Source organism: Aphidius gifuensis, linkage group LG6 (assembly GCF_014905175.1).
Source record: "Aphidius gifuensis isolate YNYX2018 linkage group LG6, ASM1490517v1, whole genome shotgun sequence".
In the NCBI taxonomy this organism is placed as follows: domain Eukaryota; kingdom Metazoa; phylum Arthropoda; class Insecta; order Hymenoptera; family Braconidae; genus Aphidius; species Aphidius gifuensis.
The window spans coordinates 139,068-158,713 of NC_057793.1; the positions used below are offsets into that span (position 1 = coordinate 139,068).

The window sequence follows — 19,646 nt, forward strand, 5'->3', positions numbered from 1 at the left end:
ATAACAATCCATAAAGCTATGTATGCGCTAAAGTTAATTTGACGATGTAAATGTCTTGTATATATATATAGATATTTTTTAAAAAGTATACATATAGGATCTTGATGATTATTATCTTGTTCGACGGGTCCATTACCTCCTCAGAAGTAGCTAATTTTATTTTGTCGTTATTTTGTTTCTTTGATCTTTTGATGTTGCAGCAGCAAACACCTTATACTGTGTCTTGAGTACAAAACATGTCTATAACCATCATATAATGATTTTTTAAAATTTATTTTACTCATCTGTGTGTTTATAATTATTGCCAAAATGCATAATAACTGCAATACTGCAACAACACTATACAACAGGTGGATATATTTATATTTATATATCAAAATGAATGCCAAAGCGACAAATTGTCAACGAATTATTGTATTTATTGCCTGTGATGTTTCACTTTAGATAACATTATTCTCATGTATTTTTTTAAAAGCCAAAAATGAAAAAAAAAAAAAAAAACAAATGTTTTGAAAATAGTAAAAATAATACATTGTATATTTGTATGTAGTTTGGTTTTGGCCAATTTAAATAAAGATCAAGACAAGAACAAGTGGCCACTGCAGTAGCATCTAAAATTGTTTGGCGGTTTCTTTATCATCTTCTCCACTTGTTGTGTTGAACGTTAAAAATATTTCAAGTTTATTTGGTCGTCTGGCGTAACAACACCCAAACACCCAATAATAAATTAATTGCTGTGAAAAATATTTATGCCCACGCATATACAATCTCATATCTTTTTGCCATCACACTTGTATATTAGAATTTTTTATGCCATTCATTATTCTTCTAATCCAGAGTGGAGAAAAAAAAAAAAAAAAAAAAAAAAAGTAATCTTATATTCTCACACACACAGTGAGTTACCGATTGCCATCAAACAATGTCCAGTCTTTAAAAGGAGAGAGAAAAAAAAATACTTAAAAGTTTTTAGATACTCAAGTTTTATTTTAATACCTCTGACATTTTTTTTTTTTTTTTTTTCTCATTTATTATAATATTTACGCGAGTACAAGTATTTAAGTATATTTTAAAAATTTTAACTCATACCTATTACCTATAATTAATAAACCTGCACGGAATTTTCATGTGGGCATAAATTATGATATTTATTAATATACATTAATATTGGAAAATATATATATAATTTATTATTATCATTATTATATCGTAAATGTCACGTAGATGTGGAAAACCAAAAAAGGATTCACTTCTTGCATCCATCCATCCAGGGTGGTCTGACGGGAAGTCTATTGATGTCTCTTATCCCTTTTATTTTTTTGTTATTTTTTACCATATACATAACAATACAATACGAAGACGAGTCCTTCCGCACTTCCGTGCACATATTTTACCAAACGATAATACAACCTGCCTACCTGTGTGTGTGGTGCGGATATACATCATTGAAAGTGGATATCCTATACATATAAACAATAAAAAATTAATATATATATTTTTTATTATTATCCTATTAAATATGGCGTAATGCTATTGCCATTATTCTAACTGACTACTGAATTATTTTTTTTTCAAACCAATACACTGTTTTATTCAGACATACCACTGGCTATTAGGTTTATTGGGCTATAGGTTTATTGGGTTTTTTGTATTTTTAAATTTTTATTTATGCAATTTAATATTGTAAAAATAATTATATTACTCCTATTATTGACAATTAATCAATTTATATCTGGAAGAGTGAATGGGAAACGAGATTTAGATTCATTTAGGCGCATAGCCCTTTTCTTTTTTATGTTTTTATTGTTTGGCACGCGTTTCATGACTCAAAAGACACACGCGCACTCAATGTATTCCCCTGTTAATTTAACCACTTATCAATTATATTTTTTCAAATAAAATAAAATAAACACTTGTTATTTCAATTTTAAATTAAAAATAAACCCTGCAGTGTATGCTGTATATTTAAATTTTTATTAATTAAAAAAAATAAATAAATAATAACTTTTGTTTTTTATAATTTATATAAATAAATAAATAAATAATACATTTAATGAGTATTTGTTGAATATTCGTAATGACTTGATGATGCACTTGGTGATGGTGTTGTGGGACAACTTTTTGATCCTTCACTTGCAATATCAACCAATAAACTTTGTCGACAAAGCATCGATACAGTTGACATACTTGAGCTTTCTTTGACTCTTGATTTTTTTAATTTAGCTTTTTTAAATTTACTTGTTAATTGATGAAATCGTGATTCTTTATTAGATTGTTGTTGCTGATTAAATTGTTCGGATGATCTTGGCAATGAATCATAGCCACGATTTGACAATGTTGATACAGCTGGAGATAATTGAAGTCTTTCAAATGCATTTGATTCAATATTAATCATTCCAACACTTGCTGATTTTATTAAATCTGCTTTTGTTAAATTTTTCATTTCTCTATCATCATCATCATTATCATCATAATTATCAACAATTTTTCTTGAATTTAACTCTTGAATTTTCTTTTGTTCTCGTTGAAAAAAATCTTGTTTAGCTTTTTGAATTTTAAGTGTCCTCGATGATGCCATTGTTGAATTATTTTTTTTTTTTTCATAATCAATTTTAATAATTTCTGGCATTGTTTCACTTCGTAACACACCATCAGAATCATCATTTTTATAATTTTTTGAAAAATCAATTGTTGCACTTTTTGATATTTTTTCATTATTATTATTATTATTAAACTCAAAACGATATGATGAAGATGATGATGACGATGATGGTCCAGCAATGGCTTTTCTAACTTCCTCTTGATATTTTTCCATTCTTGTTTTTATTCTTCTTTGGGTAACTGGTGATCGCCAAATTGGTGATGCACTTCCACTACTTGTACCAGAACCAGGCATACTACCTTCAATTTTTTCATTATATTTTTTAATCATCATACGAATACCTGGTGATGTTTCTTTTGGCAAATATGATGGTAAATTTTTATATTCTTTTCTTGATAATATTGGTGATTTTGGTATATCAATTGTCATACGTTTTGATCTTTGTAATGAATTTTTAAATTCACTTGATTTATTTATTATTATTTTTTCATTATCATCATTATCATTATTATCATTATTATTACTATTAATATTATTACTATTTTTAATTTTATTATCACGTTTAAATGGTGAAAAAACAATTCTTTTTGTTTTAACAAATACATTTTTTGGTTCTTTTGTTGTTTTTTTAATACTTTCTAATGAATTATCATCATCATTATTTATTTTTGATGATGACGATGGTGTATTTGATGTTATTGACATATCAAGTGTTCCTAAACTCGTTGGTACAACAATTTTATTAAGTGTATCTTTATTTAATATTATTCTTTCAATATTAGCTCCATGTATGTATTTGCCAACATCTTGATCATTTAATTGCTCATTTTGTATTTTATTATTACTATTGAATGATGATTTATCATACCAAATTTGTGTATCAGTTAGTCGTCTTGTTTTTAAATTATTTTTTAAGCGACCATGTTGACGTCCAGCAACAGTTATTATTGTTTTTTCCATATCCTCTTTCTCTTGGTCTTGTTTGTCTTCCGTTTCAATATTATTATTATTATTACTCTCATTAACTGAAATATTATTTTTTTCAACATCCGCTTTTGTATTTTCAGCATCTAATTAAAGCATTGACAAAAAAATTAAATTTTAAAATAAAAAAAATATATTTATATTAATAATCTTACCACTTGTAAATTTATCATCATTATCATCATCATCATCATCAAAAATTGGATCAGATTGGGCAATAGCAAATCTTAATGAACTATCTGTTGACTCATCATCATCATCATTATTGTTGTTGTTTATTGTAATTGTATGAATTTCATCAGGTTCAATAAGAATACCAGCTGGTGATGATTCATGTATTGACGTTACAGTACCAAGTGGTATTGCAATACTTGTTGTTTCACTACTTGCAACACTATAAACTGGTGTTTGATGTGGCTGTAATTTAGTCAATGGACTTGCTGTTTCCTCAATGACATCTTCAATATCAACAATCATAGCTTCTGGCTCATGTTCCAAGTCATCCAAACCAGCATCATCAAGTGTATCTTCTTCATATTGAAATACTGGCTCAATATGTCTGTCAATGTCATTGAGTGATAAACTCCATTGATGACCTTTATTGTTGTGATTATTATTAACAACTGGTTTATCAATTTTTGTTCTCCATGATTCAGCAGCAAGTAAACATCCAACAGACTTTGATCTAATTGGAGTTGATGTTGTTGTTCGGATAACTTGTTTATTACCTTTAAATTAAAATTTAATATTAATAATTTATTTATTTATTTATTTATAAATAATATTTAAATAATAAAATTAAACAAACTTGTAAAATTGACTGATGGTTTTCGAGGATCAGATGATATACCATAACGAAGTGGATCCAATAAACGAAATGTCGAAAGTTCTGGTGTTATACCTTGGCTTTTTTCCCATTCGTATAATTTTCTTGTAAATGTTTTAGATATTCCCTCAAAACGATAGTAACCAGTTGATGTATGAACAAGAATCTCTTGAGTTTTTTCTGGTGCTGAGCCAACAACACGATGAAGCTTGGATAATCTTTGATAAAAAAAAAGATTAAATAAATAAAATTTAATTATTTTTTTATTATAAAATATTTACCTTGTTTGCCTTTCATTTTCCATTGCTCCAATAATTTTATCAAGACTTTTAAATTCTTCATCTTCAAGTCCCTTCCAGCCTTCAAATTTGTTAATGTATTTATTTTTATTTTCAAATGAATATGATTCTTCTTCATCGTCGTCGTTGTCGTCGTCATTATCATCATCATCATCACTATCGTCATTATCTTCATCACCATCTTCATGTTTATCTTGTTTTTCTTGTTTTTTAATTTTTTCTTTTTCATCATCATCAGCAGCAGCAGCAACAACAGCCAAATGATGATGATGATATTTATTTTCAAAATCTTCATGACGTCTGACAGAAGTTGATTTAATTTTTTTCCATTCTTCCATTTTTTTAATAAAATCATCAGATAAACCAGATGATCCAATGGTATTGTCAATTTTATGTGAATCTGTTTTTGGTGATGAACGCCACAATTGCCAATCAGTTATTCTTCGTTTACTAACTGATCTTGATTCATTGGTCATTGAACCTTTGCTCATTCGTTTCCACTCTTCAAGTTTTTTTTTAAATTCTGGTGTTAATCTTTCTTCACATAAAATACGTGTTTCACGTTCACGATTTACTGATCGTAAATCTTTAATGGCTTTTAATTTTTCCCATTCAGCAAGTTTACGATAAAATTCAGCACCAAGTTTATCATGTAAAAGACGATAATTACGTTGAATTTCAGCTTGTGCTGCTGGATTATTTGTTGATGCATCATTGTCCAAATCTTCAGCACTAGCACTTGCACTATAGCAGCTTGCAGTTACATCACCATCTTTAAAAAATATAAATAAATAAATAAATATTTAAATATATAAAATTAAATTAAAAAACAACTAACCATCAAAGAAATATGATGATATACGACTTGGACTTGTTGGCACTGATGTTGGACCAGTTAAAAAAGCACGTTTAACTTTATTCCATTTTGAATTTCTTCTTTGCGTTTTTGGTGATGATCCCAGAGAATCACCTTTTGATGAATGTTGACGTTTATAATCATCATGTACACCCTGTGATGTTTTTGATCTACCCAATGCATATCTACTCACAGATTGTATTGGTGAATCTGGTTCTCGTCGTTGTTGTTGATGTTGTTGCTGTTGTAAATTTGGTGTTGGTGTTGATGGTGGTGTTATTAATTCTGGTGATGACAATGTTCTTAATTCTTCACTCGATGGTACTGTTATTGTAAGCATTGGCGTTAATCTTCTCGTTGTTAAATCACCAACTTGCAATTTTTGTTTTGTTCCATATTTTTTATAATTAATTGACAATTGGGATGGCTCAGATGTTACTCTTAGACGTGGCTGTCTATCATCAAGCTGTTTAATAAAAAATATTAAATAAATTAACAAAACAAAAAAAAAATACTTGTTGCTGAAATAATAATACTGGCAGTACCAGGTGTCTTGTAAGCTCATTGAGTATTTAACAATAATACATAATTTAAAAATAATAATAATTCATTACTTTATGTTCAGTTTTTTTTAAGCAGCTTCATTTTTTTTTTTTTTTTCAGCGATTAAGACATATGAGATCTTTTTTCGTTTTAATATATATTATACATAAATGTGAAGCAGCAAATACACACACATACTATTTTTAAATATTATTAAAGTGGGCTAAGATACAACACACTGTCTGCTGCTGCTGCTGCTGGTTTAACTTTTTGGTAAGCATGGTCGTGCGATTGAGAGGATGACGACCTCCTCAATAAAAAAATATTCTTATTAGTTAATGAAAATTAAAATTAAAACTTACATCAGTTCGAAGAATATCTGTAGAATCTAAACTAGATGTCGAATGATTATCATCATGATGTCTTGAATTTCTACTATTTATTTGTCGTCCCAAACTATCACGTCTAAGTTGCATTATGTCTTTCATTTTACTCCAAGGTGTTTTGTGACTTTTGTATTCAATTTTATTAACATCCTAAAATGATTATCAAATTATTAATCGATTATTTTATTTTTCCACAAAAACAAATAATATATGACCTTGTTGATGGATGCTTGATCATCATGAATTGGTGCTGATGTTTCACCATCCAATGAACGACTTCTTCTTGATGGATCTGAATCGGATTTTTCTTCAATGTCATCATCATGTCGAGTAACTCGCCTCGTTTGACTATGACACGTACGATGTGATCCTTTTTTTTTTTTTTTTTTTAAATGATAATAATAATAATGATGATAGATGATAGATGAAAAATTAATAATAGATTTTGTACTGGTTTAAATTTAAAAATACATTATTACCTAAATTAATATAAATTTTGTAAAAGCCACAAAAATAACTGAGAGCCATTAATGATGACTGAAACTATATATATGGTGCAATGAAATTGTTACGAGCAGTTACAACAACACATGGCCTATTCAATTCATCGACTATACTACATATTATTTATTTATAAATATTCATTATCATATACATCCGCCGAATAATATAAATTTTTTATTTTTTCAAAGTAAATAAATAAAATATCAATAAACTATATACTCACTGTGAAATACATCGTCAATTGAAGATGATGATGATGACATTGTGCCAACTGGTGTTACCGGTGTTGATATTTCACTCAAAACAACACTGGCACCATTATTATCTAATGGTATTTTTAAATATCTCAATGAATTATTATTATTACTATTATTACTATTATCAATTGTTGGATTATTTAATAATTCACAATTGTTGTTGTTGTTGTTGTTGTGGTTGCAAACAGCTTTTTCCCATTTAAAAGCTGCCTTGACTTTTGTCCACTTTGATATTTTTGGCTGACCAAACACAAGTGATGGTCTTTTTATTGTTGATAAATAATTATTTTTTCCAATTTTACCAATTGAATTGCGACGGTTAAATGATAATTTATTATCTTGCCCAACAACAATTGGACAAGATACACGACGTTGATCAATCGACGATGAATTATTAAAATTACGTTTACGTAGTGATGATGTTGCTGTTGGTGTTGTTGGTGTTGCTATTGTTGATGGTGATGATGGTGATGATGGTGATACATGATTATTAATTATTTGATTATCGCGCCATCGTGATGACTGATGATGATGATTATTATTATTATTATTATTATTATTATCATCATCGTCAAATGATGATAACATTGCACCAAGTAATGATTCAGCAAAGCCAACATCTTCATCTGGTAAATAAATATCTTGGCCATTTGTAATACTTTTTTCTAATTCATAATTTGCTTTACGTGATGCTTTTGTTCGTTCAAGTTCACGTACACGTTTAAATAATTTTGAATTTTTATCACGTATTTCAATAATTTCTTCAACAAGAGCATATAGCTTTGATAAACGTTCAAATGCATTTTCAACATTTTCAGATATATCTTTATCAATATTTGTTGATTTTTTATTTATTTTTAATTTTTTATTTGGTGATAATAATAATGATGACGATGATGATGGTGAAGGTGATGCTGGTGGTGCTGGTGGTGCTGGTGGTAAATCACTTGATTCAAAATTGTATCTTGTTTTTTTTCTTCTAATTATTCGTTTAGTTTTTTCACTTTGGCAATTCATATTTTTTTTTTTTTGTTTTTAAATTTATAATAAACTACCTTACTAAAGAAATGAAAAATCCCACTCGATTTTTGAGTTGTTCAATTGGATTACAAAAGTACACTAAAGAGATTTGATCTTTCTCAAAGTGTAACATTGCAAAAGACATGAATAGAGATGTAGACATGTGGGCATGCGCTACAATTTTTTATTTTTTTTTTTTATCAAAGACTCTCTTTCGTCTCTCGCATAATATAACGTCTTGTTCAAAATAGAAACACACGGAAGAGAAGTTTTTTTTTTTTTTAATTTTTTTTTCTTTACTTTTTACAATCGAATCAGTATTTATACTATTTTTTTTTCTTTCAACTACTGTATACATATATCAACAAAGTTTTTTAATTTTAAATAAATAAATAAATGATTTTTTCCTATTATTAATTGATTAATTAATTAATTTTTTTATTGGATATATAATTTGTGGGATTTGGAATTATTGGTAAAGTGCAAATACAACAAGCCCGGTTTGGAAAATATTTAAAATGTAAATTCATGCAGTTAATAATAGATTTTTGTTTGGTATCAATTTTAGTGGTGGATTAAAATACACGAGTGCGATATATGTTAAGCATTATCGAGATTTTGTTTATATTTAATATTATTATTTCTTTTCATCTCGATATAAATGGAAAAACATGTGCAAACAGAGTTATTTAATTCTTTTTTTAAATTTATATATATAAAACATTTGTGTTTTTCTTACCTATTAAAAGACCGGATGCAAATAATTTTACCATGAAAGTTTAGTTAAATGTGTTCTATTTATTATTAATAATAAATAAATAATTTAAATTATCTCACTGATATTGGATAAACTAAATTTTATTTCTGGATACAATCGTTTATCTTTCAACTTAACGATCAATCAATCAAATAATTCAAAACAAAAGTCAATTATTTTTAAATTTTTTCAAATAAGAAAAATAAAATATTTAAATTATTACACTTTATGAAAAAATTGAGTATAATTTAAAATAAAAATTGTTGGCATTTTGACAATATTATTATTTAAAAATATTAATATAATGTCAGCAACATCAATGGACATTTGTAAACAATTATGAACTTGGTGTGTGAATGAAAGAGATGAGTGCTCAACAATGCCATTAATATTATTATTATTTATTATGTTGATAATAATTGAAAAAAAATTATAATAAATAATACAATTATTTTTCCAAATTCTGGTGAAAATATCAAAGCAATTTTTTTTCTAATTTTGATAAAATCATCATCATCATCATCTAGCCTCACACATTCACTCAAGTTATTTGTTTAAAGAAAAAAAAAATAATTTATATACGATATACCTACATAATATTATTGTAAAATAAATAATCAAGATACAATTGATTGAAAGTTATTATTGTTTTTTTATTGATTATTATTCAATTCATAACAACTACAAGTAGAAAATTGAAAATTGAATTTTATGAAAAAATAATTATTATGTAATTGAAAAAAAGAAAAAAAAAGAAAAAAAAACACCTCACTTATATTTAATAGATAAATTCGGTGGAATCTTGTGATTTAAGTACTTTTGAAATATTCTTGGGAACCAATTGGATCAGCTTTCATGGATTTTTGGCCTGGTTTCCATCCAGCTGGACAAACTTCACCATGTTCATCTGTGAATTGGAATGCTTGAACAAGACGGAGTGCCTCATCAACAGATCTAAAATTAAGAAACAAAATAATAAGAATAAGAGTAAAAATAAATATTAATTAAAGAAAAAAAAAAAAAAACAATTACCGTCCAACAGGCAAATCATTGACAGTAATTTGTCTTAATTTTTGTTCTCTGTCAATGATGAAGAGACCACGGAATGGAATACCAGATTCTTCATCAAGTACACCATAATCACGTGCAATTTTGCAGCTTTTATCAGCAAGAAGTGGAATGTCCATATCACCAAGACCACCTTGTTTACGTGGTTGGTTGATCCATGCAAGATGAGAAAAGTGAGAATCACATGATGCTGCTATTAATTCACAGCCAATTTTGCGAAATTCATCAGCACGATCAGAGAATGCAATGATTTCAGTTGGACAGACAAAGGTACTAGAATAAATTTAAAAAAAAAAATAATAATCATAATTTAAATACCATAAATAATTCATAAACTTAAAATAATTATATAAAAAATAAGTAAATATCTTACAAGTCCAATGGATAGAAAAATAGAATAACATATTTTCCTTTGTAATCAGCCAATGAAATGTCCTTGAATTGTCCTTTGACAACAGCAGTACCTTTGAATTCAGGTGCTGGTTTTGTGAGTGCAAGAACCATCTTGTCGTTTTTTTTTTTTTAATTATCTAAAAAAATTATTTATAATTAAGATAATGACAAGGCATAAATTACAATAATAATGATGATAATATTGAATAAATTTTTTGTAAATGAAAATCAATGAATAATAAGTAAAAAAAAAAAAAAAAAGAATATATATTATATAAAAATATTTCATCATCCAATTACATTACATTTTACTGATATTAATCATAATGATGATTATAATCAAATAAAAAAATTATCAAGTCACGTACGACGATAATATATGCATCACTAAACTTAGAATGCCAAAATGCCCAGAAGCCATTTTTTCTCCATCAATTATTTCAACAAAGGAATTATAAAAAAAAATATATATCTATGTAAATGGCTTTGTTACATAACACAATTTGATGAAATGTAAAAACTAAAATTACCAATATGTTTCTGTGAAAAGACATATTTAAAAAAAAAAATTATCATTTTTGATATGCCAATAAATCATTGTCGAAAAGAAAAAAAAAAAACCGACAGCTCCAATATGACGAGTTAAAAACCATATAATAAATTGGAAAAATTATTATGAATTTATTTATGTCAAAGACAATAGACATTTGTAATAATTTTATAATAAATAAATTATGTTATTGTTGTTAATTAATTATAATTAGGACTTACTTGTTGTGATTGTTTAGAGAGACGTTGTGTCGTTACAACGATGATATTCCAAAATGCCGGTTGAGACTTTGGTTGGTGTGGTTGTTGGGTTGTTGCTTTGAAGCTTTATATAATAATGATGATGATGATGATGATAATAATAATTGTAATACAAGTGTACAGATATGTACCAGTTCTCACGTATACCTATATAAAAAAAAAAAAAAAACCGGTTATTTGCTGTAAAAATGTATAGCTATATTGGTCACATCTACACGCACACATAAAAAACATCAAAAAAAAGAAAAGAAAAAGCCGACGTGATTTTACATAAGAGAGAGGGGACATCAAGGTGAATCACGTGATCATATTATTATTGTTATAGCATGCAACTTGTTGTTGTTTAATTTATTTACCAACAATCGATAAAAAGTGATAATCATTTGTTTATAAATAAACACATCAAATAAATTTAACCGTTGGCCATTTGGCATATTATTATTTATTTATAATCAAGAGCTTTAATAATTTATTAATTTATACCTACATAATAATGAGTTTATTTGCTGAATTTATACAACTTGGTAAACAAATTGATAATGGTATTAAAAAATTAAAAAAACAATGGGAATCTCCTTTGGCATTTATAAATGTCAGTGATAAAAATGCTCAAGTGGCTAGTCATCAACATCTTGATAATTTATCTGTTATGATAAAAAGTATTCGTGTAAGTTATTAATTGGTACCTATATTTATTATTAATTGGATATTATAATTTTAATAAGTACTTGTAATTATTTTCAGAATGAAGTTATTGAGGACAATAAAATAAGCACTGATTTTGTTATTGATGAAGACAGATTTTTATCTGAATGTCAAGCAATTTATGATGAAATTATTACTCAGATGATTGACATTGACATCTTGGTAGAAGAATATGGATATACTTATCAAAATACATCATACAATTTGTAAGTCAAATAGACATATTATAATGATGTCAATGATTATAATTTTGTTTTCCATTTAATTAATAGATCACACAATGAGGGAGAATCAAGTATTCTTGCTCCAGAACTCATGGATAGTCGGTTGATAAGTTCACCTGGTAATTGTACAATTAAAATTGAAGATGACAATGATGATGAAGAAAATTATGAAAATGTTTCTCCAAATAATATTGTCACTCAACCAAAATTTATAAAAACACCAGTTATCAAGTGTGCTCCTTCAACAATCAAGCCTAAAAATACAACTCAAATTTATGACATTCAATCAACACCCCTTCGTTCATTTCCTGTTGAACCAACATATTCACCCTATTATTATGATCGTAAATAATTATTATTTTATTACTTCATAATTAAACTCGGTGACTTTTGTACATAATAAAGTAAAAAAAAAAGCTTTGTAATAAATATAAATTATTATTTACATGTTTTGACACATGTGTGTGTGTATGTTTTTTATAACCTCTCATATTGTCTCATGTCAAAGGTGAAACATCAAAATCAATAAATAAATATATAAACAATTGTTACAAAATGAGTAAACGTAAGTTGTTTTATAAATTTAAATTATTGATAATTTAATTAATTAATTAATTAATTGATTTTTTTTTTTATTGGCAGAGAATGAAGTGCTTTGTCCTGGAAAAGATGTTTTTGAACGAATGAATTATTTATTTCAAGTAAGTTGTTGATTTAAAATTTGTTTGTTTTTTTTTTTTTTTTTTCGTCATTTCATTTCAATAAAATAATTGTTTTTTAAATTAGGCCAGTCAATTAATATCAAAGTCAGATCCTGTACTAGCATCAAAGTATGGAAATTTAATGATCAATTGTGGTAAAAAAGCAGTTTTACGAATGTTAGTAAAAAAAAAAATATATACCTATACTTATATGACAAATACTTATAACAATAGTTTATTTTTTTTTATAAATTGAATTGAATAATAATGTTTTTTTTTTTTTTCCTTGAAAAGTGAGCCGGAAATAAAAAGATCAATTTGTAAAAAATGTCAAGCACCATTGATTGCTGGTGAAACAGCCAAGGTCAGGCTAATATCAAAACCATGTAAATCAATTAAATGGACATGCTTGTTGTGTAAAAATACAAGAAAAATACCAACAAAACCAGGATATAAATTATGGATCAATGAGCCACAATCAATTGTCAAAATATTTGATTATTCAAAGCAACAAAATGACAATAATAAATCTAAAAATACAAATATCAAAAATGAAAGTGAAAGTCTCAACAAGAATTTACAAGTTGAACAAAATGAAATTTTAATCACCAACAATTGATTTTATACAAAATTAATTAACACAAAGTTTTCGTTAAAATATTTATAATGTCATTATAATAAAAATAGACTAAATTAAATTATATACCTATATAAAAAAAAAAAAAGATAATATACAATTTTTATATTAAAATATTTTTCTTTTAAAATTGACTTTTGGCAAGAACAAAAATAAAAAATAAAAATTACTGTTCAATACTAATGTCATTACCATTACGTATGAATACATGTGATAATAATGCATTTGCTGTTGGACGATATTTTGGATCATGTTGAAGGCATTTTTTCAAAAAATCAACTCCATCTTGAGATAAATTATCTGGAATTTGTGGAGTTGCACCCATGCCAACTTTAAACATTATTTGATAAGTTGATTCAAATTCATGCCATGGTCTTTTACCACTTGCCATTTCAATAACACAACATGCTACAGACCAAATATCAGCAGCTCTACCATGACCACCACTGTCATTTTTCATAAACACCTCTGGTGCCATGTACGCCTGAGTGCCAACAAAATCTTTGACTTCACCTGGCATTGTTGTGTGAGTATTTATTTTAACTGCTGAACCAAAATCACCAAGCTTTAAACATCTACCTTGATCCGTCAAAAATATATTTGCACTTTTAACATCTCTATGTACAATACCATGTCCATGAAGAACACTAACAGCCAATACCAATTGATGTGTATATTTTCTTATAAATACATCTGATAAACCAAAATTACCATTACCTTTTATAAGATTTTCAAGTGTTCCCTCTGTACACAACTCCATAAATATCAACAATTCTTCACGATGTATTTCCATACCATAATAACCAACTAAATTTTTATGATGTATACCTTCAAATATTTCAAGTTCTTTAACAACACTACTTATTGAACTTCTATTACCGGGCTGTAATGGCATTTCTTTCATTGCCAATAATTCACCAGTTTGATTATTAACAACAGTATAAACTTTACCAAATGCACCCTCACCAATACGTATACCACGTTGCCAAGTAAATTGTATCTTTTTTATTTTAAAACGTATATTATTTATACTTTGTCTATCAACAATACGTCCAATAAGTCCATATTTTCTTTTATCGGAATCAATTTCATCATCAATGGCCTTTAACGACAGCATAATTTTTTCACTTTTCATTAAATTACATTCAGATAATTTATCATAATTATCAAGAGCAATATTACTATTACGTGATTTAATTGATGGTGTTGTACTACGTGATTGTGCTGGTGATGGACCAGATGATCTTGATATACGACGTTCATTATTTAATGATGGTGATGATTTATTTTTATTGTCACCTATGACGTGTGTTATACAAGAATCCATTGTTTTTTTTAAATCTTCAAATTCATAATCATTTAAATATTTTGTATTTAATGGATCACATACAATTGTTAAAAATTTAAGTCCATGACATGCCCATCCTGGACGTATGCCACGTCCTCTGTCACATCTTTTTTGTACAAAATTCATCCATAATTTAGCAAAATGTATTAAATCATAAACAATATTTGATCTTTCATCGGGTAAAAATAAATCACATATACCTTTGTAATAATCAAAACCCATACGAAATGCTTGATGAAATATTTGTCGTATTCTTGTTTTTTTAACTAATAAAATTTCTTGATCTTTAATATTCATATTATTATCATCACTTTCATCAACTTTTGCTGTAAAATTTTGTATTAAATTTGTTATTTTAATTCGTGGTGTTAGTAAAATTGTTTTTAGCTTTTTTATTGAATTATTTAATTGTTGAGATTCATATGGCCATTCATTAATAGCACTGACTAATGATTTTGATAAACAATGTATACGTTGTAATCTATTTCCAGTTTCAACAAACATACTTTGCCATTCACGTCCCAATGATAAATACATGTAATGTACATTTTGATGTACATTATCTTCAATTTCAGCAGCAATTTCATTAATTTCATTTGGACGATTTATTAAATATTTATTAACTTCATCAATAAGTGTACCAATTATACCACAATATTTAATACCACAAATATTATAACCATTTTTAATTTTACCAGCTATTTTTTTAACAAATTGCCATTCAGCATCAATGGATTTTTCACAAATATTATTATACAATACAATGCTAATCCATTGACCTAAATAATCAAGATAAACTTCAAATACAGACTGTAAACTATTATCAAATTCTCCAACATCCTCAAAATCTGATGGTATTGAATCATGTGATAGGGATGATTCAATGAATGATGATTCATCAAGTGCTAATACTGTTTTCGAATGTTCAGCAAATCTATCACGATGCATGCAGGCAATGCCAAGACCCTCTTTCATTTCTCTCATTAATTCTCTTACTGACAATGGTTCTGGTCTTTCTGGTTTTTGTTCAAGACGTAATCTTAAAAATTCATGAACAACATCAAGTGGTACACGTGATAAAAATATAAATGCTGATGTATATGGTGGTAAATTTAATGATTTTGCCTCAGGACTCCATACACCATATCGTTTTAATTCCCAATCATCCTCATACTCTTCGCTAGCTTCATTTGTTTCTTCTAATTTTTTAAATGTTAAACTTGCTTTTCTCAATACTGTATTATGTAAACGATCTAAAAAATTTAAACTTTTTGTTAATCCACGTGTTTTTAATACTTCCTCAATATATTTACGATATCCCTGTTTATCAAATTCTTTAAATGATGATTCACGAAAATAATATTTTATTTTATTTTCATTGTCAAGTGAAACTATTGAAGATGCTGTTGACAAGGAGCATGATCTTGGATATAAATAATTACTTGAATTATTACTTGAATTACTATTGGTACTGTCGGATGGAGTAATGACGTTGCTGGTGATTTCATGCTGAGATAAATGTTTAATCATTTCAATATTATTATCAGTAACATCTGATGTAGCGATATTACTGGTGTTTGAACCTGATGAGTCAATTTCAGCATAGCTTTTTCCACCATCAACAAGTGTAGTAAGTAATCTACCAAGAATACATAATTTTAATCGATGATATCTTGTAATGTTGTACCAAAGACACATAGTTTTAACTCTATCACAAAATTTTTGACTTTTATACAGTTGATAATCTAAGCCAAATGCCTGAGAATTTGGATAGAGTGCTTCAGCAGCTTCAAGACGAACAAGAAGACTTTCAACTTGTCGTAATGCTGTCATTTGTGATCTACCACATGGATTGCAGTACATTGATAAACATCCAGGACATGATTGTTCATTAATCATTGGTGTTGTTCCACCGCTACTACCACCATAACCACTGTCATTTGATATTGAAATACTTGATGTGTATGATGGTGATGATGGAACATTTAATGAAGCTGGATCCCATTTATACTCCATTATTTCATTCAATAATTCACCAATTGCTTCACGTTGTCTACACAAGTATTCATCTTGTGCAAGAGGACTTTTATCTGCATGATAAGCTTGAAGCTCGAGCCAAATTAAATCTTTAACTTCATTTTGCCAACGTATTTTTTCTTCATCTCTTTGACATTGAATTTTTTTATCTTTGTCTTTACATCCCTGTTTTACAAAAAATTAATTAATTTATATTCGTATTTATTTATTATTATTATTAATATTCTTACCAAATTAATTAATTGTGAAAATGTCAAATGAAATAATTCACGATCACTTGGTAAAATAATTTTTGCTTGATCCTCGTTTGATTCATGATCAATTTTTGAAAAACTATCAATTCTTGTTGATGATAAATTTTCAATTTGTTTTGTCTGATCAATTTCCACTCGTTTTGATCGTAAACAAAGAAATCTATTTTTTCCTTGAATCTAAATTGAAAAAAAATATATATAAATTAAAATAATTCAAGTATATCTATACAGGAGAATTATTTAATAACAAAGACAGCATTTACAAAAAATAGACTTGAAAAAATAAAATAAAAAAAAAAAACAAATAAATTTACCACACGTAAGCCTGTAATACCAAAAAAAACCTTTTTATTAATTGTCGACATTAAAGATTTATCAGTTTGTGATGCATATTGACTGGCAGCTTCAACATCTAGCTTCAAATCTCTTTCACTACCACGATTTAATTTTAATATACGTTTGCATTGTCGACTTCCTTCTCTAGCAGCTGCATCTTTAATTTCTTGTTGTCTATCTTCTTCAGCTTGATCATACAAATTACTAACAATAATTGCATCCATTGTAATACGACGATCAAGAACTGGTTTATTATTAACTTTACTTGTTGACAATGATTTTGTATCACTAAATAATAAATAAAATATATTCAATAATTTATATATTTAAATATATAATAGATTGTATTTCTATATATTACCTCCATATTCGTTGTTGTTTTTTTTTATCTTGTGTTTTTGCACGTTGTTTTCGATTGAGTCGTTCTCGTGGTGGTGTTCGTCCATAAATATCACTCAAATCATAAAAACGTTCATCATGATCAGACAAATCATTGGAGTCAAGACTCATTGTACCATCGTCATCGTCATCATCCATTTTAGACTGTTTTTTTTATATACAAATAATAATTATTATTATTTTATTTTTATTTAAACTTGTTATAAATTAATTTACCACTTTTTTTTCCTTACACTTTTTTTTTTTAGTTGAATAAATAATTAACAAAATAACATCAACACATTAAACTATAAATAACGTAGAATAAAAAAATACAAGATAAGATTTATCATCTACATCCCTCTCTCAACAATAACAATATAATTTTTTTTTTTTTTTTTAAATTATAATTTTCAAAGGAAATTGATAATAATAATAATAATAATAATAATAATAATAGTAAATATTTAAATATATATATTCTAGAGTTATCTCTCGAGTTTATATAATAACTCCAATTTAATTTTTTTTTAAAATAATTATAAATTTTAGCTTTAAAAATATTTCATTGAAATTAAAATAATAAATTTTTTAGTTAAAATGATGAAATATCACCTCGTTGTCAGGTGAATTGATTGATACTGATTTACTGGTTGTCGTTTTTATTTTATTTTTGTCTGTCTGTATACGAGAAGCCACGATAACGATAATACTTTACTCTTTTTTTTCTGTTGCTGATTATATATCTGATTATTAATTATCATTTGTAAATATGCGGAAGTGCACTTGTTGTTATGTTTATAGGTACATTGACGCAATTAAATTTTGCACACACAAAGGTCATCATGTATATTTATCACTCAACAAGCAAAAACTCTATTTTATTTTTTTTGTTGATAAAAAATATATTATTATCATTTGGTCTACCCAAAATTTATTATTTGAAAAAAATTTGAATTTTCAAAACAATCACAATACCAATAAATTATTAATATTTTTTAAAAAAAATCAATTTTCAATATTTTTTTTTTTTTATTGTATTTTATATTTTTTTTACAATACAAGTCATGTGATATTTATACCGGCTTTGTAAATTAATGAATTAATTATTTATTTATTTATTTATTTATAAATAGACGCCTACTTGTATTTTTTTTTTTTCACTGTCAACCAACGTGACGTAGCTCACATCTCAAGTCTCAACATGACAATCATTGCGTAATAGTTTTGAAAGCTTAAAAAGTTTTTTACAGTTTTTTAGAAAATGAATTATATTTATATCAACGACAAATGATATTTTTTAATTAGTAAATTATCAACTTTATTCATAATTAAATTTATTTATTTTAATCAAGTTTATTATTATTTATATATTTTTTAAAAATTATTTAATACTAATAGTAATTTGAATTTACCCACGTTAAATCGTCTCGCGCGGCCATATTGATTTTTTTGTTGTCTCTTTTTTTTTTATGTAACACAGTAGATAAACATATTAAAGCTGAACCCTAACAACCGGGGTTCCGTGGTGTAGTGGTTATCACATCTGCTTTACACGCAGAAGGCCGCCAGTTCGATCCTGGCCGGAATCATTTATTTTTTGTTAATTCAAATCATTATTAATATTATTGTTATTATTTATAAAATTTTTTTTTTTTTTTAATTTTCAAAATAATAATATATAAATATATATATATATATGACGTACGCATGCGTACAACATA

The 19,646-nt window shown here is 26.7% G+C and overlaps 5 protein-coding genes and 1 non-coding gene across 9 annotated transcripts; 3 read left to right on the forward strand and 3 right to left on the reverse strand.

Annotated features, from left to right (window-relative positions):
• Nucleotides 1-1,142: 1,142 nt before the first annotated feature.
• LOC122858561 (bromodomain-containing protein DDB_G0280777) lies at nt 1,143-8,360 on the reverse strand. Its single transcript, XM_044161508.1, has 8 exons — nt 7,221-8,360; nt 6,709-6,863; nt 6,470-6,643; nt 5,547-6,030; nt 4,691-5,480; nt 4,392-4,627; nt 3,739-4,311; nt 1,143-3,669 (listed from the first exon to the last, which is right to left on the reverse strand). Exons 1-8 carry the CDS (start codon nt 8,269-8,271, stop codon nt 2,048-2,050), a joined length of 5,085 nt encoding a protein of 1,694 aa, XP_044017443.1. The 5' UTR covers nt 8,272-8,360; the 3' UTR covers nt 1,143-2,047.
• A 1,193-nt stretch (nt 8,361-9,553) lies between these two features.
• Nucleotides 9,554-11,449, reverse strand: LOC122858590 (peroxiredoxin 1). 2 transcript variants are annotated; one of them, XM_044161567.1, is made up of 4 exons: nt 11,267-11,449; nt 10,473-10,629; nt 10,064-10,372; nt 9,554-9,985 (listed from the first exon to the last, which is right to left on the reverse strand). In XM_044161567.1, exons 2-4 carry the CDS (start codon nt 10,601-10,603, stop codon nt 9,841-9,843), a joined length of 585 nt encoding a protein of 194 aa, XP_044017502.1. In that variant the 5' UTR covers nt 10,604-10,629; nt 11,267-11,449; the 3' UTR covers nt 9,554-9,840. The 2 variants fall into 2 exon arrangements, with proteins under 2 accessions (XP_044017502.1, XP_044017501.1); XM_044161566.1 differs by having other exon boundaries at nt 11,264-11,448.
• A 254-nt stretch (nt 11,450-11,703) lies between these two features.
• LOC122858588 lies at nt 11,704-12,676 on the forward strand. The gene is made up of 3 exons (XM_044161564.1): nt 11,704-11,969; nt 12,047-12,213; nt 12,280-12,676. Exons 1-3 carry the CDS (start codon nt 11,796-11,798, stop codon nt 12,581-12,583), a joined length of 645 nt encoding a protein of 214 aa, XP_044017499.1. The 5' UTR covers nt 11,704-11,795; the 3' UTR covers nt 12,584-12,676.
• Nucleotides 12,677-12,678: 2 nt separating this feature from the next.
• On the forward strand, nt 12,679-13,551 carry LOC122858593 (ribonuclease P protein subunit rpr2). Its single transcript, XM_044161570.1, has 4 exons — nt 12,679-12,796; nt 12,874-12,932; nt 13,018-13,109; nt 13,227-13,551. The coding sequence occupies exons 1-4, from the start codon at nt 12,787-12,789 to the stop codon at nt 13,549-13,551; spliced, it is 486 nt and encodes a 161-aa protein (XP_044017505.1). The 5' UTR covers nt 12,679-12,786.
• A 27-nt stretch (nt 13,552-13,578) lies between these two features.
• On the reverse strand, nt 13,579-19,448 carry LOC122858564 (mitogen-activated protein kinase kinase kinase 4-like). Of its 3 annotated transcripts, none has more exons than XM_044161516.1 (5): nt 18,538-19,095; nt 17,906-18,087; nt 17,553-17,832; nt 17,185-17,385; nt 13,579-17,119 (listed from the first exon to the last, which is right to left on the reverse strand). In XM_044161516.1, the coding sequence occupies exons 2-5, from the start codon at nt 18,079-18,081 to the stop codon at nt 13,736-13,738; spliced, it is 4,041 nt and encodes a 1,346-aa protein (XP_044017451.1). In that variant the 5' UTR covers nt 18,082-18,087; nt 18,538-19,095; the 3' UTR covers nt 13,579-13,735. The 3 variants fall into 3 exon arrangements, with proteins under 3 accessions (XP_044017451.1, XP_044017450.1, XP_044017449.1); XM_044161515.1 differs by lacking the exon at nt 18,538-19,095 and adding an exon at nt 19,342-19,448 and having other exon boundaries at nt 13,736-17,119; nt 17,523-17,832; XM_044161514.1 differs by having other exon boundaries at nt 13,736-17,119; nt 17,523-17,832; nt 18,538-18,651.
• Trnav-uac lies at nt 19,442-19,514 on the forward strand. Its single transcript has one exon. It is a non-coding gene; the product is annotated as a tRNA-Val (tRNA).
• Nucleotides 19,515-19,646: the final 132 nt, after the last annotated feature.

Bases quoted from the DNA above. Each gene is read 5' to 3' on its own strand.
- LOC122858590 (XM_044161567.1), bottom strand. From the start codon at position 10,603: ATGGTTCTTGCACTCACAAAACCAGCACCTGAATTCAAAGGTACTGCT. The intron at 10,373-10,472 runs GTAAGATATTTA...AATTTATTCTAG, and splicing joins TTTTTCTATCCATTGGACTT to TACCTTTGTCTGTCCAACTG. The intron at 9,986-10,063 runs GTAATTGTTTTT...TCTTAATTTTAG, and splicing joins AATGATTTGCCTGTTGGACG to ATCTGTTGATGAGGCACTCC.
- LOC122858564 (XM_044161515.1), bottom strand. From the start codon at position 18,081: ATGGATGATGACGATGACGATGGTACAATGAGTCTTGACTCCAATGAT. The intron at 17,386-17,522 runs GTAAATTTATTT...TTTTCAATTTAG, and splicing joins GTATTACAGGCTTACGTGTG to ATTCAAGGAAAAAATAGATT. The intron at 17,120-17,184 runs GTAAGAATATTA...TTTGTAAAACAG, and splicing joins TTTCACAATTAATTAATTTG to GGATGTAAAGACAAAGATAA.
- LOC122858561 (XM_044161508.1), bottom strand. From the start codon at position 8,271: ATGAATTGCCAAAGTGAAAAAACTAAACGAATAATTAGAAGAAAAAAA. The intron at 6,864-7,220 runs GTGAGTATATAG...AAAAAAAAAAAG, and splicing joins AATTGACGATGTATTTCACA to GATCACATCGTACGTGTCAT. The intron at 6,644-6,708 runs GTCATATATTAT...TAATCATTTTAG, and splicing joins ATCAAGCATCCATCAACAAG to GATGTTAATAAAATTGAATA.
- LOC122858588 (XM_044161564.1), top strand. From the start codon at position 11,796: ATGAGTTTATTTGCTGAATTTATACAACTTGGTAAACAAATTGATAAT. The intron at 11,970-12,046 runs GTAAGTTATTAA...AATTATTTTCAG, and splicing joins TTATGATAAAAAGTATTCGT to AATGAAGTTATTGAGGACAA. The intron at 12,214-12,279 runs GTAAGTCAAATA...TTTAATTAATAG, and splicing joins CAAAATACATCATACAATTT to ATCACACAATGAGGGAGAAT.
- LOC122858593 (XM_044161570.1), top strand. The intron at 12,933-13,017 runs GTAAGTTGTTGA...TTTTTAAATTAG, and splicing joins GAATGAATTATTTATTTCAA to GCCAGTCAATTAATATCAAA. The intron at 13,110-13,226 runs GTTAGTAAAAAA...TTCCTTGAAAAG, and splicing joins AAAAAAGCAGTTTTACGAAT to TGAGCCGGAAATAAAAAGAT.